The 26,735-nt window shown below is 42.4% G+C and overlaps 1 protein-coding gene across 2 annotated transcripts in view; it reads right to left on the reverse strand.

Moving 5' to 3' along the window:
- Positions 1–26,735, reverse strand: part of sema3ab (sema domain, immunoglobulin domain (Ig), short basic domain, secreted, (semaphorin) 3Ab) — a 69,028-nt gene that overhangs the window by 24,347 nt on the left and 17,946 nt on the right. Inside the window, exons 2-3 of one of the 2 annotated variants that reach the window (XM_057837239.1) lie at positions 16,204–16,364; positions 15,866–15,928 (exon numbers count right to left, since the gene is read on the reverse strand). In XM_057837239.1, coding sequence (XP_057693222.1) covers positions 15,866–15,928; positions 16,204–16,364 — 224 coding nt within the window. Of the gene's footprint in view, positions 1–1,465; positions 5,872–15,865; positions 15,929–16,203; positions 16,365–26,735 lie in introns of those variants that run through there. The other variant, XM_057837240.1, reaches the window with a different exon arrangement.

Here is a 26,735-nt window from a genome sequence, read left to right on the forward strand (position 1 = left end):
TTTAAAAGGAGGGAAAAAAATGAGAATGTCACAAATTATGCATAACCAAGCTCATCTGGCTTTAATGGGCCCTACGCAGACAGCCACTGAGTTTTGCAGCAGTCAAAGCCAAGGATTTATGACGTGTGTTTGTGCAAGTAAGGCAATGTGTTACAAGTTTCGTAATTGTCATCCAAAGTGTGGTACACACACTTCGAATACAAAGGGTGAGAATGAAAAATTTGACCTGATATTAAAGGGGCAGTATGCAAGATGTGCAGTTATTCATTAAATGGTCCGGATATTTCAATAGACATTAAAGATAAATGATTTTTGGAAATACTTATAACACGGTTCTCAAATTTTCAATTTCAATTTTAAAAGTCGAAACTCAGACGGATGTACCACCCTCCGCCAATTACGAGATAGTTTTGTCTTTGTTTAGGTTTTCAGAGGTCCGTAGGCTTAGTAAGGATATGAATGCACGTCGTGCCCTTGTACCACAAATAGGCCTGAAGGATTTTGGAAAAAACTATTGCAGCGATTTTTGGGGGGGTTTGCAATATATTGCGATATTATATTCCGATATTAAAAAAATAATAGTAATAATAAATAAATAAATATATATATCTATATATATATCTATATATATATAGATGTTAGGTCCTCTTCCCCTTCCTTTTGAGACATGCCCACCTCCAGCAGGTGTGCATGTTTTTACTTGATTACAGGTCAGACGAGTGGAGCGGCCACACCTGAGGGCAATTAACATCAGCCAGCCTTAAAAGCCAAGCAGACGCTCCACCTCGTCGCCCGATCAACTCGTCTGGTTCCACCGTCAGTTGTTTCTCGCATTGCTTAGATACGTTCCTCTGATCACCGGCTCACGACTTGTTTTTTTCTCTCGCTCCAGGACCTGTTCTCTGCGCGCCCCTTGTCGGATTCCACGCCTGTCTCCCTCCGAGCTCCCTTGCCTCACGCCAGCTCAACTACCCCGAGCCAAGTCACCAGCCCTCGCCACACTTTTGTGATCACTAATAAAAAGAGCACGCATCTCACCCCTGTGTGTCTGCTCCGGGATCCTCTCTTGCTCACGCAACCCTAACAGTTTGATCGGGCCATAATGGATCTCGCAGACAACCTCGCCAGCTCGCCTACATCACTCATTGACCACCACCAGGCCATAGAATCGCTCTTCCATAAGGTAACGGACATCACTCATTCACTCCAAGCCATACAAAAGCAGCTCACACCACTGCCTCAAGCCCGCTTAGCCGAGCCAGCACCACGTTACGCCGCTACTCCTCCGTTCCACATACCCACAAATAACCCGGCGTCATCGTTGACTTTCCGAGAGCCTCACGTGCCCGCACCGGCGCCTTACGACGGCAATCTCGGCACTTGTCGCGCCTTTTTGGTGCAATGTAGCTTAGTTTTTGAGCAACAGCCGTCCACATACCACGAAGACAGAGCAAAAATCGCCTACCTCATTGGCTGTTTGCGGGGCACCGCGTTGGATTGGGCGTGCTCAGTGTGGCAGAGTGGTTCGCCGGTATGTGCCACGTATCCTCGTTTCACGGAGGAAATGAGGAAAATATTCGATCATCCAGTCCGTGGAAAAGAAGCCGCCAAGCGGCTCTTGTCTGCTCACCAGGGGACTCGGAGCGTCGCCGAGTTCGCAGTTGAGTTCCGGACGTTAGCGGCTGAAAGCCGCTTTAATGACGAGGCGCTGCAGGAGGTGTTCGTCCGCGGTCTTAATGAACGCCTCAAAGATGAATTGGCAGCCCGTGATGCACAATCTTCCTTGGACGCTGTCATAAAACTTTCCATCAATATTGACAATCGTTTACGCGAACGTCAGAGAGAGCATAGCACACAGTTAACCACCATGCCTCCCCCCTCCACTGTCTTCCGTCGGCCAGCTCCACGTCAACTTCCTCTCCAGGCCACAGGCGCTGCACCCGCGATATCGCCCCCTGCTGTAGACGCCGAGCAACTGCAACTGGGGCGCATCAGGCTGTCTCGGGAGGAGCGCATGCGTAGGTTTGACGCACGCTTGTGTATTTACTGTGGGAAAAGTGGTCATTTTCTGCGTAGCTGCCCAGTGCGTCCAGGTTCACCAGTAGAGACGCTACTTGTAAGCCACATGTCACACAACTCCTCGGGTCGGTTGCAGCTCACAGCTACCCTCTCTTTGCGGGGCCAGTCACGCTCGGTAGATGCCCTAGTTGATTGCGGTTCAGACGAGAACTTTATTGATCAAGAGCTCGTGGCACAACTAGGGCTGATTACGCACCCGCTCCCCGTGCCATTGAGGACCACTGCACTCGACGGGCAGCTCCTCTTCAGTGTGGATCAGAAAACTGAGGCCATCAAGCTGCTCCTGTCAGGCAACCACCAAGAGGTGAGCACTTTCCTAGTCTTTGTGAGTCCCCGCACACCCTTGGTCCTTGGGTTACCTTGGCTCAAGAAACATAATCCCACCATAGACTGGTCCCTTCCCAAGGTAACCGCTTGGAGTCCGTTCTGCCACATTAACTGTCTCAAATCTGCTCTAGTGCCATCCTGTCCCGCTCAGAAGCTGGAGCAACCAGACCTCTCAACTGTCCCGGAATGCTACCACGAGCTCTGGCAGGTTTTTAGTAAGGATCGTGCGATGTCGCTCCCTCCGCATCGTCCGTACGACTGCGCCATCGACCTCCTTCCTGGTGCTGCTCTGCCCAAGGGTCGGCTATTCAACATCTCACAACCGGAGAGGGAGGCGATGGAGAAGTACATCTCCGAATCCCTGGCCACTGGCACCATCCGTCCCTCCTCCTCCCCGGTCGGCGCAGGCTTCTTTTTCATAGGCAAGAAGGATGGTGGCCTGCGGCCCTGCATCGACTACCGAGCCCTAAACGACATCACCATCAAGAATAGGTACCCTCTTCCACTCATGGACTCCGCTTTCACCCCCCTCCATAGTGCTACGATTTTCACAAAGCTCGACCTGCGCAGCGCTTATCACCTCGTCCGCATCAGAGAGGGGGACGAGTGGAAAACTGCATTTAATACGCCCCTGGGGCATTATGAATATTTGGTCATGCCTTTTGGCCTCACTAACGCCCCTGCAGTTTTTCAGAACTTGGTTAATGACGTCCTCCGAGACTTCATCAACAGATTTGTGGTGGTCTACCTTGATGACATCCTGATATTCTCACGCACCCCCTCTGAACACAAAGATCATGTCCATAAAGTTCTCCAACGTCTTCTCGAGAACAGACTCTTTGTAAAGGCTGAGAAATGTGAGTTTCATGTCAACGAGACCACATTTCTTGGCTACATCGTTGGCAAGGGCCAATTGCGAATGGACCCAGCGAAAGTTAAGGCAGTCCTGGAATGGCCACGCCCCTCTGACAGAAAGCAGCTCCAGCGCTTTCTCGGCTTCGCCAATTATTACAGAAGGTTCATCCGAAATTACAGCAGGATTGCAGCTCCCCTCACAGCCCTCACCTCTACCGCCACACAATTCCATTGGTCTGATCCTGCCGGCTCCGCTTTCAGTGACCTCAAGGCCCGTTTCACTTCGGCACCTATATTGGCCCCTCCTAACCCATCGCTTCAGTTCATTGTAGAGGTTGACGCTTCAGAGACGGGCGTGGGGGCAGTGCTGTCACAACGGAGGCCTGCCGATGGTAAGGTTCACCCATGCGCCTTCTTCTCCCGCAAACTGTCTCCTGCAGAGCGCAATTACACCATCGGAGACAGAGAACTCCTGGCAGTCAAGTTGGCCTTGGAGGAATGGCGCCACCATCTGGAGGGAACATCGCAACCCTTCCTTGTGTTAACTGATCACAAGAACCTCGAATACCTGAAGTCAGCCAAGCGACTAAATCCACGACAGGCGAGGTGGGCCATGTTTTTCTCCCGTTTCAACTTTACTCTGTCTTACATCCCAGGTTCAAAAAACACCAAGCCAGATGCCCTTTCACGTCAGTTCCAGGCCAGCGAACCAAGGGAAGAGCCCGCACCCATCCTCCCACAGACCTGTTTCCTTGCTTCGATGGAGTGGGAGATCGAGGGAATGGTGAAGGAAGCCCACGGTGAGCACCCGGACCCCCGAGAGGGCCCTCAGTCTGATCTCTTTGTTCCCGAGTCCCTACGTTCCCAGGTGCTGGAGTGGGCACACTCGTCCCGCCTCTTCTGCCACCCCGGCATCAGACGGACACTCGCCGTGCTGCGCCAGCGGTTTTGGTGGCCATCCATGTCGGAAGACACAAGGTCATTTGTCCTCGCCTGTACAGTTTGCGCCCGCAGCAAAACTTCCACCAAGCCCAGCTCTGGACTCCTCCGCCCCTTACCAATTCCAAGCCGCCCTTGGTCACACATCGCTCTGGATTTTGTCACCGGTCTCCCCCCTTCCAGAGGTAACACAGTCATTCTCACCGTGGTAGACAGATTCTCCAAGGCAGCCCATTTCATCCCCCTTCGCAAGCTTCCCTCGGCCAAGGAAACTTCAGACTTGCTCACTCACCATGTATTCCGCTTACACGGCATCCCAGCAGACATTGTCTCCGACCGAGGACCGCAATTCACATCTCAGGTCTGGAGAGCATTTTGCACTGCACTGGGTATCGGGGTGAGTCTGTCGTCGGGGTACCACCCTCAAACAAACGGGCAATGCGAGCGCACGAACCAGCAGCTCGAAGCGGCCCTCCGCTGTACCACACAGGCCCGTCCTAACACCTGGAGCGACCAGCTTCCGTGGATAGAATATGCGCACAACTCTCTGCCAAACGCCTCCTCCGGTATGTCCCCATTCCTCTGCTCCTTGGGCTACCAACCTCCATTGTTTCCCACGCAGGAACAAGACATTGCGGTTCCGTCGGTCCAGACGCATATCAATCGTTGCTCCAGGGTTTGGGAACAGGCACGCTCCGCGCTCCTACGGGCCTCCGAGAAGTCATGCGCCCAATCTGACCGCCGCCGCACACCTGCGCCGGCCTATACGGTTGGTCAAAAGGTGTGGCTCTCTTCGAAGTCCTTGCCGCTGAAGACTGAGTCGGCGAAGCTCACCCCCCGGTTCGTAGGCCCCTTTGAGGTCATCAAGGTGGTAAACCCCAACGCAGTGCGTCTTCGGCTCCCTGCTCATTACCGGGTGCACCCCACGTTCCATGTCTCCCACGTCAAGCCGGTTTCCACAAGTCCGTTGGCCCCCCCTGTTCCGCCCCCTCCACCGCCTCTGTCGGTCGACGGGCATCCGGCCTACAGGGTGGAGCGGCTTCTGGATGTTCGCCGCCGTGGCCGGGGGCTCCAGTACCTGGTTGACTGGGAGGGCTATGGCCCGGAGGAGCGGTCCTGGATCCCGGCCCGGTGGGTGTTGTCCCGCGTGCTCATCCGGGATTTCCACCGTGCCCATCCCGGGGCTCTTCGTCGTGCGCCAGGTGGCGCCCGTAGGGGGGGGGGTCCTGTTAGGTCCTCTTCCCCTTCCTTTTGAGACATGCCCACCTCCAGCAGGTGTGCATGTTTTTACTTGATTACAGGTCAGACGAGTGGAGCGGCCACACCTGAGGGCAATTAACATCAGCCAGCCTTAAAAGCCAAGCAGACGCTCCACCTCGTCGCCCGATCAACTCGTCTGGTTCCACCGTCAGTTGTTTCTCGCATTGCTTAGATACGTTCCTCTGATCACCGGCTCACGACTTGTTTTTTTCTCTCGCTCCAGGACCTGTTCTCTGCGCGCCCCTTGTCGGATTCCACGCCTGTCTCCCTCCGAGCTCCCTTGCCTCACGCCAGCTCAACTACCCCGAGCCAAGTCACCAGCCCTCGCCACACTTTTGTGATCACTAATAAAAAGAGCACGCATCTCACCCCTGTGTGTCTGCTCCGGGATCCTCTCTTGCTCACGCAACCCTAACATATAGATATATATATATAATTTTTTAAAAAGAAAATTTTACTAGATGACTTGAATAGCTGTTTGGAAAGACTTTGGATGACTCATCATGACCACAGTGTACAGTCTTCCATCGTTTTTCGCGGTTAATAGCCACGATAAGTGAAAAACCGCGAAGTAGCGCATACGACACCCCCCCTCAATTTTTTTTTTTTTTTGGGGTGTGTGTGTGCTCAATGTATTTATTCAGATCTAGCACTGGAAAGAGATACATATATGACATGTTTTTTCTCACTATTTTTCCCAAAAGTATGATAAAAAAAAAATATATATATATATATATATACATACTGCATATATATATATATATTAGGGCTGTCAAAATTAGCGCGTTAACGGGCGATAATTAATTTTTTAAATTAATCACTTTAAAATATTTGACGCAATTAACGCACATGCCCCGCTCAAACAGATTAAAATGGCAGTACAGTGTAATGTCCACTTGTTACTTGTTTTTTGGTGTTTGGCGCCCTCTGCTGGCGCTTGGGTCCAATTGATTTCATGGGTTAGTAACATGAGTGAGCATGGTGTAATTATTGACATCAACAATGGCGAGCTACTAGTTTAATTTTTGATTGAAAATTTTAGAAATTTTAATAAAACGAAAACATTAAGAGAGGTTTTGATATAAAATTTCTATAACTTGTACTAACATTTATCTTTTAAGAAGTACGAGTCTTTCCATCCATTGATCGCTTTAAGAGAATGTTAATAATGTTAGTGCCATCTTGTTGATTTATTGTTATTATAAGCAAATACAGTACTTATGTACCGTATGTTGGATGTATATATTCGTCTTGAATATATTCCCCCCCCACAGATACACACATTCCTTCCAGCCCACGCTTCCTTGCAGAAACTGGTTTAACAAGTTAAATGATGATTGACAGATTGCTGCCTGTGTGAAGTCGGCTTCTTTGGCCAGATCAAAGCTATCGTTAACTTTAATAAGCAAGTGCCGCAATGACTGAGAGCTGGGAGAGGGGGTGAGGGAGGCTGTGCGAGCGAATGGAGCAGAACAAAGGTTTGTGGATTGGGAAAAAAACCAAAAAACTATCACATGTCCTTGCGATGGGACTATCGCGCATGTGCACATCGCGATGGCGATGTTTAAACTATATACTGTATCGTTCGGGCTTAACGTGTACTACAAGTACGTGTACCTACAGTGGGGAGAACAAGTATTTGATACACTGCCAATGGGTTCTCCCATTGACTGTGTGTCAAATACTTGTTCTCCCCACTGTATGTGTATCTGTCATGGTCTCAGCCCCTGCTGCAGCATTGCCTAATTGCCTTCGATTATCCTCACCTGTCCTCAGTTCACCTACTCACAGCCCAGCCAATAGCACTGCTTCATTCAGCAATCAACCTGTGTATTTAAAGCCTTGATTTTCCACTTCCACTCTGTCAGACTGTCTGAAAAGCCTGCCTGTTACCTGCCTGCCTAGCTCTCTGAATCTGACTGTAGTTGCCGAATCTGAACCTGTTAGACTGCTGCCTTCTCTCCTGCCCTGGTAACTCGACCCGCCTTTTGCTTTTGAAAACCTGACTTCTGCCGAGCCGTTGTCTGTACTGCTGCCATCCTTTTCACCTGCCCTGCTGGTCCTGTCAATAAATTGTTGAAAACGTGACGCATTTGTGGTCCTCCTCTATCGGGTCCGTGACAGTATCTGTACTACAAGCACGTGTACGTACCTACGTGTACCTGTACTACAAGTACGTGTAACCTGTATGTACCTGTACAAGTCCGTGTACCTACGTGTACTCCAAGTATGTGAACCTACAGGCTCGTGTACTTCAAGTACGCGTACCTACGTGTACTTGTACTACAAGTACGTGTACCTACGTGTACTTGCACTACAAGTACGTGTACCTACGTGTACTTGCACTACAAGTACGTGTACCTACGTGTACTTGCACTACAAGTACGTGTACCTACGTGTACTTGCACTACAAGTATGTGTACCTACGTGTACTTGCACTACAAGTACGTGTACCTGCGTGTACTTGCACTACAAGTACGTGTACCTGCGTGTACTTGCACTACAAGTACGTGTACCTGCGTGTACTTGCACTACAAGTACGTGTACCTGCGTGTACTTGCACTACAAGTACGTGTACCTGCGTGTACTTGCACTACAAGTACGTGTAACTGCGTGTACTTGCACTACAAGTACGTGTAACTGCGTGTACCTGCACTACAAGTATGTGTACCTACGTGCTCGTGTACTACAAGTATGTGTACCTATGTGTACCTGTACTACAAGTATGTGTACCTGTACTACAAGTATGTGTACCTGTACTACAAGTATGTGTACCTACATGTACTTCTGTGTTCTAAAAGTACGTGTACTTGCGTGTCCTACAAGTGTGGGTACTTGCATATACAGTACTTGTACTACAAGTATACTGACCAGCACAAAAAAGCTACCCACGCAATTTTTCCAGAAATTGCCTTTTCTAGTTTCTGATTGAAATGCAACATTGGTATGATTGCACAATTCTGTATTGTGAAGCACTTACAGTATCTATCAGGGCAAAGGGGAGGGAGGTGGATGTTGTGCGCTTCAATATTTTGATCCTGGTTGCAGTACTATTTTTGTCCACCAATCTTAAATATTGTCCCTTTAATGTAATGGTATATATCCTGCAATATTCATCCACTCTTGTGTACAAAACTGTCACATCTTTCGCTCAACTGTTTAGCTTTCACTACATCCTACATCTTTCCGTTATTCTCAGCGTTCTTCATCCACAAGGAAATAAAAACACCCTTCAGGCCACTCTATTCATATGTGCGCTAATGTTTACAGATACCACACAAAGAAGTTCATGGTCCTTCAAATCCTCTGTACAAGAGTCTTGTCTTGGCCAATCTCCAAACTGAATTCAGGCACAAACAGCAACGTGGCCTGAGGCATATCTTCTCAGAGTTCTAACATAAAGCCTCAACTATGCCACAAATGAAGTAAGCTAGAGACTGATGTCAGTCTTGGCTACTGCAAGAGTGTTTGTTTTGACGGTTACACCCGTACGATTGCAGTGACTGACTCATGACAAGATACGCAGACTTGCAATAATATTTCCAACAGGTTAGCTGAGAGGGTTCCTCCAGGTCAATGCAAGTTCAATTTTCAATTTATTATGCCATTTTAAATTCAATTTAAGACCAACTTGACCAATCAAAACACAGTATACCAAGTAGTTCAAGAGAGCCGCAAAATGTCATTGTTTCAGTCTCTCTACTCCAATATTTTTACAGGATATTGTTTTTCATTCATTCATTTTCCATGCCGCTTATTCCTCACGAGGGTCGCGGGGGTGCTGGAGCCTATCATCGAAGCATTTTTCCCCAATTGCTAAATAAATGGTATGGTCAAGACAAATGTCTTGTGCTCAATTGAATATGAAATAATAAAAATGTATTTATTCAGTACGACATGGCAAAATTACTCCATAATAGTCAAAACTGTCGACGCCACCTTTACTGTCGCACCCTCCGAACGATATTTTATGCCACCGTTGTTAGTCAGGCCTTTGTCATTTCCCTGCCCCGGCTTTGGAGAATGTAAGCAAACCAAGAGGCGTGACAGCTAGCCAACATGCTAACCCGAGCCGAGTGACGCCTCAGTCTTATTTTCGCTTTTCGAAGCGAAAAATCACATAAAACTAGCCCGGTTTATTTCACACGGCGGCTGGGTTGTGGCAATCCACGCGAGCAAGTTACAGCTTGTTCCCCTACTACGGACAGGAGAGCTCGCCGGGGAAGCAGCTGGAGGGTACCGCCGGAAAAACCAGCCGACATCGGAGGAGCGCATAGCTGGCACATGGTCAACCTGAGTACGGCGTAAAATAATGCTTTACTACATGGTGAAGACGTAAACAGACAGCGGCGTGCAGTTTTTGTGCAGCTAACATGGCAGGATGTGTCTTGAGGAGAACTTTGTTACATTTCCTTCCACGATCAAACGTAAGAAAATAGTCCTTTATTCAAAGAAAATTTGTAGTGTTTACTTTGTAATTGCTATATTCGCGGCCATTTTTAACACAAACTTGCCAATATCTGATGGGGTTGAAAATTTGACAGAACACCGTGCGCACGAAGAGGGCAATAAGCCGAGTATAGCGCTCTCCCAGCGGGGGTGTGTGTGCGTCAAGAAGCCGGTTTTCGGCTAAGTGGCATTTTAGGTGGACAATCAGCCACAAAATGCAAGCCACCTCTGTATTAAAACGTGTGCCATGATCCCAGTATTTGACAAAAAAATGCCAAAATATGATGTTTACTCACTTCCAAGTAAGTCCAATTGTGCTACAGTAGTAGGGCTTGTTTTGACCAATATCTGGACGGGAACCTTTTGAAATCCACAAAAGCTCACACGCCTCTCCCTGGTGTAGCAACAATTTTCTGCAGCCGTTTGGCTGGCGTGATGTGAAAAATAAATGAATTCATCCGCAAAATCAGCTGAATCTGCAGTCCATCTGCACGCTATAAAGCAATGCTGTATTGTGAGATGCTGACCCAGGTGACTTCACATTCGCATTCGTCCTAAACCCGAGAGTTAAGCCGGAAGTCACTTATTTTCATGGCGCGGCTTTCAATAATTGAATATATAAAACGATCGCTTCCACACACATCTGAGTGGTACATTTCATTCAGGAGCATCAAGCACCGCGTGAAATATGAAATAAACATGCTTTTTGGTGTCATACGCACTTTAAAGCAGGACTCTTACATATAACATAGTACACATCTGATGAACAACTAGATTTTGGTCTTTTTATTTTAAGTGGACCATAGCAATTATATTAAAGGTAAACTAATGCAAATTGCTGCTGTTATATCATCTTTTTAATAAGCCATGTAACTTGCTATGATCCACAGCTTTGCTGATATCGGTGTGTTGCCACTGTGTACACATCTGATGTTGCTCACTGTGGTCCGCAGTGTGCTCAGGGAGCGTGTGTGTCTGCTCAGACACATGAAAAATTAGAGGAAATATTGGACTAGAATAAAACAAAAATGTTTTCAGGAAAATTAAGGTGTCTGCAGGGCAAAGATGCAGACTTGGAAACAGGGGCGCTACCAGGTGGGGGCGGAGGTGGGCAGTGCCCACCCACGGACACGCTCTGCCCACCCAAAGAAAACTGGATGTAGTACTAACGGCAGTCTGGGCACTGCGTATGGTATCCCATTCATATAGTACTGACGTGTTCTAAGTTTTAACCTTTCCGTTCTTACCACCTCTTTCACCGTAAAAAAAAAAAATAAAGAAATTTTTAAAAATTAAATGTTGTTCTTGTTCCTTGAGGGCGCTAAACACATTTACACATATTTTGATTTTTTTTTTTTTTTTTTTTTTTTTTTTACATTTTATCAAAGTTTTCACCAGTGTTCACCTGGCCATTGAGTTTGGTTAGTTTTGAAGCATTCTGAGGTGGTCAAAGTCAGTGTTGTTAATAACGGCGTTAGAATATAACGGCGTTACTAACGGCGTAATACCCCTGTGTCTAGGTAAGGGTAAAGAATTGGGCTAGGGCCAATTGTCCCAAAAACCCTTTAAACTTCACATTGTGTGACCTGTTTTGTTGTTGTTTTTTTTTAAACATGAAAATTATCACCAGTTACTTTGCCAAGTCACTAATTACTCTTACATTCAGGTAACTGAGTTACTAACGCAATTACTTTTTGGGAGAAGTCATTTGTAACTGTAATTAATTACTTTTTTAGAGTAAGATTAACAACACTGGTCAAAGTAGGGCTCAAAGCGTCGGCGGGACAAAGAATGACTGCTAGGGGGCGCTACATAGTGTATTTGGAATTCATCTTTACACGGTATCAAAGATTGCACCTGTCTTGACCTGCCAGCCGATTCTGGTGCATTTTGAAGCATTCTAAGGGGGTCAAATTGAGCTCAAAGGGGCTGCAGAACAAAGAATAACTGTAATAGTAATAATAAAATCGAGGAACCACAATAGGTTACCTAAAAACAACATTGTCACCTGTATGTCCATACTGTTCAGTTATGGATGTGTTCTAAGTCAAAATCAAATCAACTTTTATTTGTTTAGACCAAATCACAACATTTATTTCAAGGAGAAAACAAAAATGTTTTACGGTGCAGTAGCCCTACACTGTATTTTTCTTTTTTTTTTCCGCCCCCCCCCCCCCCCCCCCCCCCCCCGCCAGGTAAGACTAAATCCCACCCATACCTGGCATCCTGGTAACGCCACTGCTCGGAAATATGACTATTTATTGTTCATGGTTTGTATTCGTAGATTTTACTGAGTAATTTACAAAAATAATAAAGATACTCTAGCTCCTGAAAGCATTAGCATTAGCACTCAGTGAGTTAAGGTCAAAGATTTGTCTGCTCAGTGGTTCACATCCTATTTACATGATAGGGATTTCTTTGTGTCAATCGGAAACCATCAGTCAGAACGAACCAAATTCACGTGTGGAGTCCCTCAAGGGTCAATTCTTGGACCACTCTTATTTAGCATCTATATGCTTCCCTTAGCTCAGTTTATGGAACAGTATGACCTCTCCTATCACACCTATGCAGATGACACACAACTGTATATTTTTGTGTCCCCACATGATTATAGTCCCTTAGTCTCCCTGAGTAAATGCATTCATCAAATCAATGAATGGATGTGCCAGAATTTTCTCCAGTTAAATGTGGAGAAGACAGAAGTGATCATTTTTGGGCCAAAAAAGGAAAGGTCAAAGATAAGCAGGCACCTTAGCACAATATCACTTACAGCTACAAATCAAGTCAGAAACCTTGGCGTAATTATTGACTCAGACCTAAAATTTGATAGCCATCTAAAGTCCATCACTAAATCTGCTTATTACCACCTAAAAAATATAGCAAGAATTAAGGGGCTTCTGACTCAACAAGACATGGAAAAACTTATGCATGCATTCATTTTCAGCAGATTGGACTATTGCAACGGTATATTTACGGGTCTTGATAAAAAAAAATCAGTCAGGAAGCTGCAGCTAGTACAGAATGCTGCAGCCAGAGTCCTCACAAATACAAGGAAGCTGGATCACATTACACCGGTTTTGAAATCGCTACACTGGCTTCCAGTGAGTCAAGGGATAGACTATAAAATACTACTGCTCGTCTACAAAGCACTTAATGGCCTTGGACCAAAATACATGCTTGTTTTGTTAGATTCCTATGAGACATCTAGACCCCTAAGGTCGTCTGGAACCGGTCTCCTGCATGTTCCAAGAACAAGAACCAAGCAGGGTGAGGCAGCATTTAGTTATTATGCTCCTCACCTCTGGAACAAGTTACCTGAAGGTCTGAAGTATGCTCAAACTGTTAGCTCTTTTAAATCAGGGCTAAAAACGCTTTTGTTTAGCACTGCATATCCATAACTGTCAATATATTTCAATCTACTTGCTTTCTATTCCTCTTGTGCTTACCTCCATTGCTGATTTCAATTATTAGTAGTAGTAGTAGTACAGTGGGGCAAATAAGTATTTAGTCAACCACTAATTGTGCAAGTTCTCCCACTTGAAAATATTAGAGAGGCCTATAATTGTCAACATGGGTAAATCTCAACCATGAGAGACAGAATGTGGAAAAAAAACAGAAAATCACATTGTTTGATTTTTAAATAATTTATTTGCAAATCATGGTGGAAAATAAGTATTTGGTCGATACCAAAAGTTCATCTCAATATTTTGTTATGTACCCTTTGTTGGCAATAACTGAGGCCAAACGTTTTCTGTAACTCTTCACAAGCTTTTCACACACTATTGCTGGTATTTTGGCCCATTCCTCAATGCAGATCTCCTCTAGAGCAGTGATGTTTTGGGGCTGTCGTTGGGCAACGCAGACTTTCAACTCCCTCCGCAGATTTTCTATGGGGTTGAGACCTGGAGACTGGCTAGGCCACTCCAGGACCTTGAAATACTTCCTACGAAGCCACTCCTTTGTTGCCCTGGCTGTGTGTTTGGGATCATTGTCATGCTGAAAGACCCAGCCACGTCTCATCTTCAATCCCCTTGCTGATGGAAGGAGATTTTCACTCAAAATCTCTCGATACATGGCCCCATTCATTCTTTCCTTTACACAGATCAGTCGTCCTGTTCCATTTGCAGAAAAACAGCCCCAAAGCATGATGTTTCCACCCCCATGCTTCACGGTGGGTATGGTGCAATTCAGTATTCTTTTTCCTCCAAACAAGAGAACCTGTGTTTCTACCAAAAAGTTCTATTTTGGTTTCATCTGACCATAACACATTCTTCCAGTCCTCTTCTGGATCAAATGCTCTCTAGCGAACCGCAGACAGGCCTGGACGTGTACTTTCTTCAGCAGGGAGACACATCTGGCAGTGCAGGATTTGAGTCCCTGGCGGCGCATTGTGGTACTTATAGTAGCCTTTGTCACTGTAGTCCCAGCTCTCTGTAGGTCATTCACTAGGTCCCCCCGAGTGGTTCTGGGATTTTTGCTCACCGTTCTTGTTATCATTTTGACGCCACGAGGTGAGGAGGGAGTTGAAAGTCTGTGTTGCCCAACGACAGCCCCAAAACATCACTGCTCTAGAGGACATCTGCATGGAGGAATGGGCCAAAATACCAGCAACGGTGTGTGAAAAGCTTGTGAAGAGTTACAGAAAACATTTGGCCTCCGTTATTGCCAACAAAGGGTACATAACAAAGTATTGAGATGAACTTTTGGTATTGACCAAATACTTCTTTTCCTCCATGATTTGCAAATAAATTCTTTAAAAATAATTACAGGCCTCTCTAATATTTTCAAGTGGGAGGTCTTGCACAATTAGTGGTTGACTAAATACTTATTTGCCCCACTGGAGTTTCTGTTTTATTTTTATTTAGGGCTCTCAAAATGATCGCGTTAACGGGCGGTAATTAATTTTTAGAATTAATCACGTTAAAATATTTGATGCAATTAACGCACATGTCCCGCTCAGACAGATTTAAATGTCAGTAGAGTTAAATGCCCACTTGTTAATTGTGTTTTATGGAGTTTTGCCGCCCTCTGCTGGCGCTTGGGTGCGACTGAATTTATAGGCTTCAGCAGCCATGACCATTGTGTAAGTAATTATTGACATCAACAATGGCGGGCTACTTGTTTATTTTTCGATTGAAAATTTTTCAAATTTTATTAAAACGAAAACAGTAAGAGGGGTTTTATTATAAAATTTCTATAACTTGTACTAACATTTATCTTTTAAGAACTACAAGTCTTTCTATCCATGGATCGCTTTAACAGAATGTTAATAATGTTAATGCCGTCTTGTTGATTTATTATTATAATAAACAAATACAGTCCTTATGTACCTTATGTACCGTATGTTGAGTATCCATCTTGTGTCTTATCTTTCCATTCCAACAATTTATTTTACAGAATATATATATAATTTACAGAAAAATATGGCATATTATATAGATGGTTTGAATTGCGATTAATTGCGATTAATTACGATTAATTAATTTTTAAGCTGTAATTAACTCGATTAAAAATTGTAATCGTTGGACAGCCCTATTTTTATCCTATTTGTGATTAAATGCGATTTTTATGTATAATTCTATTTCCTATTTTGATTGTCTTGGTTTTTACGTTGTATTGATTTAAATGTGATTTTTATGATCTTCATGTGATGTAAAGCACCTTGAATTGCCTTGTGTTGAATTGTGCTATATAAATAAACTTGCCTTGCCTTGCCTTGCTAAGTTAACCATCAGACCTGAGGCAAATCAACCAGTGTGTTCTCCGCATGATAGCTGAAAATATGAATAGTACTATTATGCTTTGTCAAAAACTAGACTGTAGTAAAGTATTATCGACGTTTTTTGAAGGTTATTGCCCTTTGGAGAAAATTAATCATCAATTAATTGAACTTGTAGAGAATCGACAAATTGATTTAATTATCATGCCCAATTTGAAAAAAAATGAAGTTAATTACCGAGAGATCTTTTCCAGCCCACTTGCATTCGTCCCTCTTGATGGGAGATGCCAGCCAAGGGATCTGAAAGCACAAACCAAACAGACCAAAAGAATCATTCCTTCAGTGTGCATTCATGCGTGAACGTATAGGTTGAAAGGGTCACAACTGCGATTTGTTCCCCACTTTGTTTCAGTTGACTCTATTATTCATCCAGGTGAACATACAGCGTGCGACCGCGGTGCCTTGTAATATTAATGAGACACTTTCCAGTCCAAAATGAACAGAAGGGCCCGGGCTACATTAGCCTCTAAATTGCAGGAAGTCGGCTAGACATGACCCTGAAGGGTTTGTTTTACCTGTACAATGTCTTTGCTGATGTTTAGGAGGTTGAAGGAGAAAATGTGGTCTTTGGCTCCCACCACCAGTCTTCCTTTCTCTTCGTCCAGGAGGAAGGTGTGGTAAGATGAACTGTTGAGCAGACCTTCGAACGTCTCTAGGTTGTTGGACTCTAGCATTTCTGTGGGTGAAGCAGGATGGTTTTAATGCGACCATTCTGAAAACATGTTTGATTATAACTAGGGCTGTCAAAATTATCGCGTTAACGGGCGGTAATTAATTTTTTAAATTAATCACGTCAAAATATTTGATGCAATTAACGCACATGCCCCGCTCAAACAGATTAAAATGACAGCACAGTGCAATGCCAATTTGTTGCTGGCGCTTGGGTGCGACTGATTTTATGGGCTTAGGCACCCATGAGCATTGTGTAATTATTGACATCAACAATGGTGGGCTACTAGTTTATTTTTTGATTGAAAATTTTACAAATTTTATTACAACGAAATCATTAAGAGGGGTTTTAATATAAAATTTCTATAACTTGTAATAACATTTATCTTTTAAGAACTACAAGTCTTTCTATCCATGGATCGCTTTAACAGAATGTTAATAATGTTAATGCCATCTTGTTGATTTATTGTTATAATAAACAAATACAGTACTTATGTACCGTATGTTGAATGTATATATCCATCTTGTGTCTTATCTTTACATTCCAACAATAATTTACAGAAAAATATGGCATATTTTATAGATGGTTTGAATTGCGATTAATTGTGATTAATTACGATTAATTAATTTTTAAGCTGTAATTAACTCGATTAAAAATGTTAATCGTTTGACAGCCCTAATTATAACGGTAGTATGTAAGTTTATTTGCTTGGTATCATACAGTTTTCTTTGCTCGTCTGTTTTACGTACATCTGTGGAGTGTACTAGTTGATCATAAACGGGATATTGGGGACCACTCAATTTAGTAGGGATCGGCATTTTGAGTACATTTAGTTAAACCACTGAAAAAAATATAAAGCAATGTTAAATTGTTACTAGATCAATTTTGACTGGAAGGGTAAGCTAGCTTCGCAGTTTAGCTGACCAATGTTTAATCGAATGTTATTTAAAGCTAAATTTCCAGTTTTGGTCAATTTTAGCGACTCCGGTGGACAAAAGCGGTAGTGTTTTGCCTTAAATAAGACAGCATTTCCCATGAGGAACAACGCATAACCGTACAGTGTCATAAAAATAATTATCGCCCAGTCACCTGCAGATGTATTAAACAACATTTCTGTTCCCAGCGGCTTAGCTAGACTAAGCCACACGGTTGCTAATCGTCACATGCTATTGTTTCGCCACAACTGGATTCATTACCTTACTACTATTTATCCTGCACACAGCCGCTGGATACAGAAATATTGTTTAATCCATTGTCCACCAGTGTCGTTAAAATCGACCAAAACTGAAAAGTTACCTCGTGTTGCTTCAAAGTTCCAAGTCCGTTTCCATTTAACTCATTAGCTGCCATTAATTAACTAGAAGGGGAGGGGTTTGGGGGTGTCTATAAGCTAAGTGATTGGGAGGGGTGGAGTGTACACAAATCAGCTCTGTGATCTTTAAACCAGTAATCGTGTGACACCCTTGTGAGTGTAAGCCCGTCGGCAACCGACCCTGCGCCGCCCCATCGCCAATCCCGGCACCGGGGCCCCCCACCCGAGCGCGCTCAATCACATCCAGCCACGCGCGAGCCCCACCAAACACGCAGACGAGCGGAGACGCCCCACGGGTGCCACCCCAGGGCCATGGCCCCCACGCAGTCAGCCCGGGGAGCCAGTGCGGCCCATCCCTCCTCCCGTAGCCCAGCAAAGGAACCATCATCACCCCCCCTAGGATCCAGGGTGGTCCCCCGCGTCACCTGTGCCCCCATCAACTGGCCTTCAGGGAGGGGAAGACGGGACGTACCACAAACCCCACGCCCACCTTCACCACCGTCCGCTCACCCTGCCCACGAGCCACAGCCCCCCAACTGGCACGGCACGGCACGGGACCCCCAACGGCCCATCAAGCCCAGGGCAGGGCAGGGTCCCCCGCCAGAGTAGGCGACAACCAGCTGATACACCGGCTGGGTGTCACCACTATAGGAACTTGCGTATCTGTAGTCCACCAATGGGAGCGCATCCGGCGCACCAATAGGAGCGTCGCAATGTATCGGCATTGACTCTACAATATATATATAGCGGAAAACACAGACAAGACTGAAAAAGCAGTTTCTGCTCTTGCACTCCTCTTTAAAAGAAACTGCTGTATTTTAAGCCAAAGCAACTGTTGTGTTCGATAGAACAATATGCCTATATGCTGCCATAGCAGATTCATGGCCCATTAAGCCCCCGAACTATTTTTAATTTGTCCGTTTTTCCCTGAAAACCCCCGTTTACAGACATCGCGCAACTGCTTTTGTTTCAACCTAGCCATAAAAAGAAGGTAAGCAATTATATTTATTATTCGAAATGTCTGTCATTTTGAGCTTAAAATCATTAATTGATGTCTAATATTTAGTTTAAAAAAAGAAAACGACTTTAAAAAATTATTCACTCGCATATTTAAAACTTTTAAACAAATTACGTCACAATGAAAAAATTTGCGTCTGTAAAAAAGTCACGGATTTCTACCTCATAACTATCGCTTAGTTGTATTTTTTTTTTCTCACATTTTCTCTGATATGTTAGATGATAAATAATCGATCTAAACAAAGAAAATTTGAAAAATAATGTTTAAAAGGGTAACTATGTGAAAAAGAAAATCTCAACCACTCCTTGTTGTCTGTGATTTCTGCATCGCGACCCTTGTTATAGCACCTAAAATCCCCAAAAAATCCAGCTGTGGCCATTCACAGCTGTGTCGTGACACTTGGTGATACATGCTACATGGAGTTTTTGGATCGAAACAAGGTAAATACGCGATAATATCTCGTTAAAATCGTGGCGTCTTTAATTCTGCTCTTGCGTGCGCTCGCCTCCAGTTAGGGAATTGCTGTTTAAAATGTTTAAAAAAAATTTTTTTTTTTAAAACATGCCCTACTGCTCAAAATGTTTCTTCCCCCAGAAAATTTAGATTTTAAGCTTTCCAATGGTGTATCACACATGCATCTCGAACAACTTTTAAATTTAGCCAAATTGGGGGTCTCAGAGCGGAATTTCAAGTCACCCGAGTGTTTTCCCCCATATATATCTTAAACAAAGGGACATTGGGTAATTTCTCGTGTCACACCTGTCAATCTGTCATGGCACGGTTGAAAAGCACTGCACGAAGCCATTAATACAAGTCACCTATTGTCTTACAAAACTAGTCAAACCTTTGCTTCATGTGTAGACAGTTTAGACAGTATACGTAGGTTAATCCACAAAAAAAGGTAATATTTTCCAATGTGGAAGCATATACGAATAGAACACCTATTAATATGTTATTTCTGGCATTGAATTTTTCGATCCTGTCAATTTTGCCATTGCCCTGCGGTTTTCTTCATTTTTCATAGACACCGTCATACTTCAAAAGAGTTGACACTAGAAATTATAAAAACTGGGCCAAGGAGCACAGGCACTGCCAAGCTTAACTGGACTGCCCAGGTGATGCCAGCGCTAGGAGCCAATGCGTGGTGAGGGTCACCTCCTTGAGACAAGCCAAAAAGAGCTCTTTGCGCTTGCAGTGGAAAACTAGGAGGAATATATAACATCGGAATATAGTCTACTGCCCAAACTGCAGTATTAGCAGTATTACTCCAAACCACAGCTGTTATTAAGACACATTAAGTATGGTCTGCAGCTCACGTTTTGCAGTGTAATCGGAGGATCTGCCAAGGCAACATTTGCTTTCGCAGTGGAAAGCTAAACTGGTCTAACTGACGATGAAAACCTTCATCTCTGTATACAATTATCACATTAGAGTGTCTTTTTGCATCATGCAAACAGAGAACATGCTCAACTCTCGAGTGTGTGGGAACCCAACAGCATTATCAGTGATGAAAAAAATAGAAAAAACGAAAATAGTTTGTGAGGAGCAGATCCTGTTTCCCACTAAGATATCTTTCATCGGTACATGTATTCAGGTACCCTTTATGGAATTTGCTGTTCAAAGCAAGCGCGTAGGTTTTCCATAGGCGGAGTTTGACTTTTGGGGCAGGGAGGGCACAACATGTTGATTGTGTCAGCAATAAAATGAACTTACAAGAATATTTATAATAATAAGTTGACAATAAGCATTTTTTTGTTTCCCATCATTCTTGAGGGCAATTCTAAATCAGGCTGCTTAGGCAATACTATTCGCCAAGATTGTCATCCATTGAATATGGTATGGCCGCCGGTGTTGTGCCAATGTAGTTACCCCAGTCCAAAATTGTATTCCCTGGGCTGAGCTATATGAAGGTAGATTTATGTCTTTATTATTCAATCAAAAAAAAAAAGTTGGTTCAATCAAAAAAAAAAAAAAGTTGGTTCAATCAAAATATATATTTTCAACCAAAAAAAAAAGTCGCTTCAATCAAAAGAAAAATGTGTTTGAATGCAAAAATAAATTTGAAACAAAAAACAAAAAAAAATGCATTTGAAAGCTATTTTACTTTGATTTTTTTTTTTTTTTTTTTTGGATTGAAGCAACTTTTTTGATTGAAGTAACGTTGATTTGTATTTGGGCCACATTTATGCTATGACATTTTTGTCTTTATTATTCAAAAAATAAGTTGCTTTAAAATATATATATATATATATTCCAAAACAAAAATCACTTCAATCAAAAAAAAAAAAAAAAAAAAAAAAAAAAAATTTCAATCATAGAAAAAGTTTTTGAATTTGAAAAAATATTTGAGATTAAAACATTTGCATTTGAACATTTTTTTCTATATATATATATATATATATATATATATATATATATATATATATATATGTATTAGGGCTGTCAAACGATTACAATTTTTAATCGAGTTAATTACAGCTTAAAAATTAATTCATTGTAATTAATCGCAATTAATCGCAATTCAAACTATCTATAAAATGTGCCATATTTTTCTGTAAATTATTGTTGGAATGGAATGATAAGACACAAGATGGATATATACATTCAACATACGGTACATAAGGACTATTTGTTTATTATAACAATAAATCAACAAGATTATTATTCTGTTATTCTGTTAAAGCGATCCATGGATAGAAAGACTTGTAGTTCTTAAAAAAAAAATGTTAGTACAAGTTAGAGAAATTTTATATTAAAACCCCTCTTAATGTTTTCGTTTTAATAAAATTTGTAAAATTTTCAATCAAAAAATAAACTAGTAGCCCGCCATTGTTGATGTCAATAATTACTTACACAATGCTCATGGACGTTGAAGCCTATAAAATCAGTCGCACCCAAGCGCCAGCAGAGGGCGGCAAAACTCCATAAAACACAACAACTGAGCGTTTCACTGTGTACTGTCATTTAAATCTCTCTGAGCGGGGCATCTGCGTTAATTGCGTCAAATATTTTAACGTGATTAATTTAAAAAATTAATTAACGCCTGTTAACGCGATAATTTTGACAGCCCTAATGTAATATATGTATATATATATATATATATATATATATATATATATATATATATGTATGTGTATATATATATATATATATATATATATATATATATATATAAATACATACATTTGTATATATACATATGTATATTCTATGAGAAGCAAATGACCGTCTAAGATGCTCGAAAAATAATTATGACCCATTTAAAAAATATATTTTTTTGCTCATTTCATTCATTTTTCTTGCAGTTTTATTGCTTTACAACTTTTATATATAGGAAAGTAATGACACTTTTTGGCCACTGAGGGGGCTGGCCCCCCCTTAAAATTCGCTTATGATAGGGACGGTAGGGATATACCACTATCAACTTTTCGGGATGGTCAAATTGTCCCCACCAACTTTTAGGCAACCTTATTTGCATTATATAATGACTTAAGTTTTATAGGTAATTTAGATTGTCTTCCCATATGTTGTAAGGATAGAATTGATCGTACCATAATTAGGTGAATTTTTTTCATTACTTCCATTTACCCCTTTTCACTTGCTGAATGTGCCAGTCCTTTTTTTCCCCCTAAAACGCACATTTGATTGGCTGATGACTTGACCCCCACCGCCCCCCCCTCCCACACACACACACACACGCTACACACACTAACTGAGAGATGACGCTGTTTTGGCTGTGACAGCCGGGTAAACTTTTCCCTCGTCGCTGCCTGTCTCATAAAGATTTTTTTTTTTTTTTAGTCTCTGCGGGGTTTGTTCGGCAAGCAACACAGACTCAACGGCATCGTCCGCTGCACTGGTGGTCCCAGTCGTTCTCCTCGGTGGTCCAGCGCCTGGCATGTTGCGGGTCTTACCAAATGCGCTACTGCCCTCCAGTGGCCAGTTTTATTTCTTTAAAATGGATTTTCAGCTTTGTGCTTTGGAGCTAAATTGAATCAGAACCCAGAGATGTCTCATGTAAAAAAAAAAATAAATAAATAAAATAAAAAAAACCCGTAAAAGACGTATAAGTACGTCTTTGGGACACTCAAACAATTAAAAATACAACGTATTTATACGTTTTTGGGAGCAAATGAGTTAACAAGTTTGTATTTTTTGTGTATGTTATTAAAATAAATCATGTTCAAACATTGCAATTTAAATATACTAATGAAATCTAGACATTTATTTTGGAAGTTTTCAAAATATTTCTCTAGTCGTTTCTGAAAACAAAGGTTTGAATCGAACGGTATATCACCTGAACCAATACATATGAAAGTTAGTTTAAGTGAATACAGATTTATTTTGCATTGATCATTTAATTCATTCATTCAATTAATTATTAAGGTGCATATGTGTGAGAAATGTAGCCCTGACCCCCCATTCACCCAATTTGTTTGGTCTTATTAATGTTTCGTCCGCAGCAAAAAGTGCACATGCAGGTTATGCTGTTATAACGTCCCTACCAATGTTGAGAACAAACCTACGCCCTTGATGCAAAGCATGCTCATGTTTACCCTCCGATCGTATTGCTTTGATTTAGTTGGTTTCCGGTGCCTCAGCAATAGGGTAGGATTTAGACAGTCTCCGAAATGTGAAGCCAGCACACTATGTTAACCCTAAGCCCCCAGCTACGGACTCCTACACTCCCATCATTCTCTGAGAACCTGATATGTAAAGCCAAGCTCACAAATCCTGAGGGATTTTTAAAAATTCTTCAAGTTGTGAAGTTAAAGAACGCCACAAAAATAAAGCATGGTTAAAAGTCCAATCATTCCGTCAGATAGCTATCCTGATATCATTAATCATTTGATGCTAACAGTTAGCCACCATGCATCGAAGGGGAGATTTTAGCTAGGGATGATTGATCATCCATAAAAGTTGTTCCTCCATCAAATTTTAGTAGAATGCCAGATTTATGTTCTTCTCTAGTCATGGTGATCAATTATATATTGTAAGTCTTTTTTCTGACAGCACCTTAACACTCCCTTGATTCATTTTCACCTCCGCCGAGGTTGCGGTTGGAAAGATGGATTGAAATATCTTTTACATATACAATACATTAATGCTATATAAACCTCGGTTGCTTCCTTTAAGGCAGTGTTTTTGGCCGCCCATTTAATTTTCGTCCTAGTCTAAGTGTTTTGGATTAATTATAGTCTCAGTCATATTTTTTTTATTTTAAAATGTGTATGTCTTCGTCTTGTTTTTTGTTGATGAAAACTCAAAATTTGGAACTGTAGGTTCATAGACTTCATAATGATATTAAAGGGTCAGATTCGACCTTCATTGCGCCACGCCTTCCAGTAGGGGGCCATCCAACAATCCGCTTCAGTTATTAGCAGTCGGTCGCACCGACACATGCAGAGATCCAACGCCGGATTTAGGTCGAAAAAGTACGAAAGCTGCACCGCATACAAACAGGAAGGACTGTCTCAGGAGTGATTTGTTCGAGGAGTCAAGGTCATTATTATATTTTTGTTTTTTCACAAGAATTTTCAATGTAAAATCTCTTTGCTGTAAGGCTGCCGCCATATTGTCTAACAGACTTGCATCATTCTTCGACATATTTACATAAAATAAATGCTAACTGTCCGGTTTTTTGCTCTTTTAACAAAGAATCGAGACTGTTTTACGTCGATATCTATAAGGAATTCGGGGATTTAAGCATTTATTCACAAGAATTTTCAACGTAAAAAGCTCTGTTTACACATGGCGGCTGCCACATTGACTAACAGACTAGCATCGTACTTCGACATATTGAAGTAAAATAAATGCTAACTGCACTTTTTTTGTTTTGTTTTTAACCAAGAATAGAGACTGTTTTACGTCCATATCTATAAAGAATTGAGAGATTTAAGCATTTATTCAAAAGAATTGTTTACAAATGGCGGCCGCCACATTGACTAACAGACTAGCATTGTACTTCGACATATTTAAGTAAAATAAATGCTAACTGCACCTTTTTTTTTTTTTTTTTTGCTTTTAACCAAGAATCGAGACTGTTTTATGTCTGTATCTATAAAGAGTTCAGGGATTTAAGCATTTATTCACATGATTTTCACCAGAAAAGCTGTTTACAAATGGCGGCCGCCACATTGACTAACAGACTAGCATCGTACTTCGACATATTGAAGTAAAATAAATGCAAACTGCCTTTTATTTTTTCGGCTTTTAACCAAGAATTGAACCTGTTGTACATCCATGTCTAGAAGGAATTCAGGGATGTCAGCATTTATTAACAATAATTTTCAACAAAAACAACTCTTGGTCTGTGATTCCACTCGGTCAGCTTTGACGGCCACGCCAACAATGCAGGCCCTCTATTAATCGGCCCCGCGCACAGTGTCCCGTCAATATCATTATGAAGTCGAAAAATGCTGTACAAGTATAACATCATTTACCATATATATATTTTCTTTTATAAAGGTGAATTTTTCTATCCAGACGGAGGAGGCACACTTTGAATATCCATCCATCCATCCATCCATGCCAGTCTCTAGATCTCAACCCCACAGAAAATCTGTGGAGGGATTTGAAAGTCTGTGTAGCCCAACGACTGCCCTAAAACATCACTGCTCTAGAGGAGATCTGCATGGAGAAATGGGCCAAAATACCAGAAACAGTGTGTGAAAAGCTTGTGAAGAGTCACAGAAAACATTTGGCCTCTGTTATTGCCAACAAAGGGTACATAACAAAGTATTGATATGAACTTTTGGTATTGACCAAATACTCATTTTCCACCGTGATTTGCAAATAAATTCTTTAAAAATCAAAAAATGTGATTTTCTGTTTTTTCCCCCCACATTCTGTCTCTCATGGTTGAGGTTTACCTATGTTGACAATTACAGGCCTCTCTAATATTTTCAAGTAGGAGAACTTGCACAATTGGTGGTTGACTAAATACTTATTTGCCCCACTGTAACTCGGCCTTAAGTCTATAATTCTGCTATAAGTTACGCTACAAGTTACATAAAGTCATTAATGATTTGGTAACATCAACAAAATCTTAAAGCAGTGTGAAGTACTGAAACCAAAAATTGGGGTCTTGAGATTATCAGTTTGTTTTCAATTTGTCATTTGTGTAATCACATACCAGCATCAAGACTGCAATGCTACCTGCATGCTATGTGCTGCCGAGGACATCACTCCCATGGAAGGTTATTCTGGATCCGCTGATGTTTACGTGGCATAGGATGCAGGTAGCAACATAGTTTTGATACAAGTATCTCAAAGCTAACTATCTAGAGAGACTGGTATGTCTCTTGATGGAGCCCACTGGGATGTGTGTTATTGGAAAGAACCGGGATGTTTGTCCCACGAGGTGCGGGTCTCGACATGTTGGAACCAGTGTGTCCTCTCTGGTTTGCTAAAAACACCTATTTCCTGTTGTTCAAATGACACACATTTTTACGCATTCAGCAGGGTAACAACGAAAAGCAGGTGGTTGCGGACGATGCGCCACTTTCAACAGGTGTCAGTTGCCCCAGTCCTAGAAGTTAACTGTTTTCTCTGATCTTCCCACCTGCCATTATTGCTTTTTAGCAGCTGCTTTGCCCTCACTTTCTCTATCCTTCACTTTAAGTGTTTTAACAGCTGCCCACCTTCGCGCTCTCACTTAGTCTGACTTTCTCTTCTGCCACAAAGAATTCGTGATGAAAAGATACCAACGGGAAGGCACATGGAATGGATGCAAGGAATCAACAGTCCCATGTGAGACTGATAAAAATAAACTCTTTTACCCTACATTCTTTCTCCTTCTTGACTGGGGGCAGTGGTTGTGTTATCTAAGTGCTTCCAAAGAAACAGCAGAAACGCAATTTGACAAAAGCCCAAGTGTATTGGTATTGTATTTGTGAAAACGGAAGCATCGCTCACTCTACTGGTTGTGTGATCGCACACATTGAAAAAAACGGCGTAGAGTTAAGCAACGCCTGCGGAAATGCTCCACAAAGCTTCATTAGTGGAGTATGTTCTCCTGCAGAAAACATCGCTGCTGCCTATTTTT

The sequence above is a fragment of the Corythoichthys intestinalis genome, chromosome 5, assembly GCF_030265065.1.
Source record: "Corythoichthys intestinalis isolate RoL2023-P3 chromosome 5, ASM3026506v1, whole genome shotgun sequence".
In the NCBI taxonomy this organism is placed as follows: Eukaryota; Metazoa; Chordata; class Actinopteri; order Syngnathiformes; family Syngnathidae; genus Corythoichthys; species Corythoichthys intestinalis.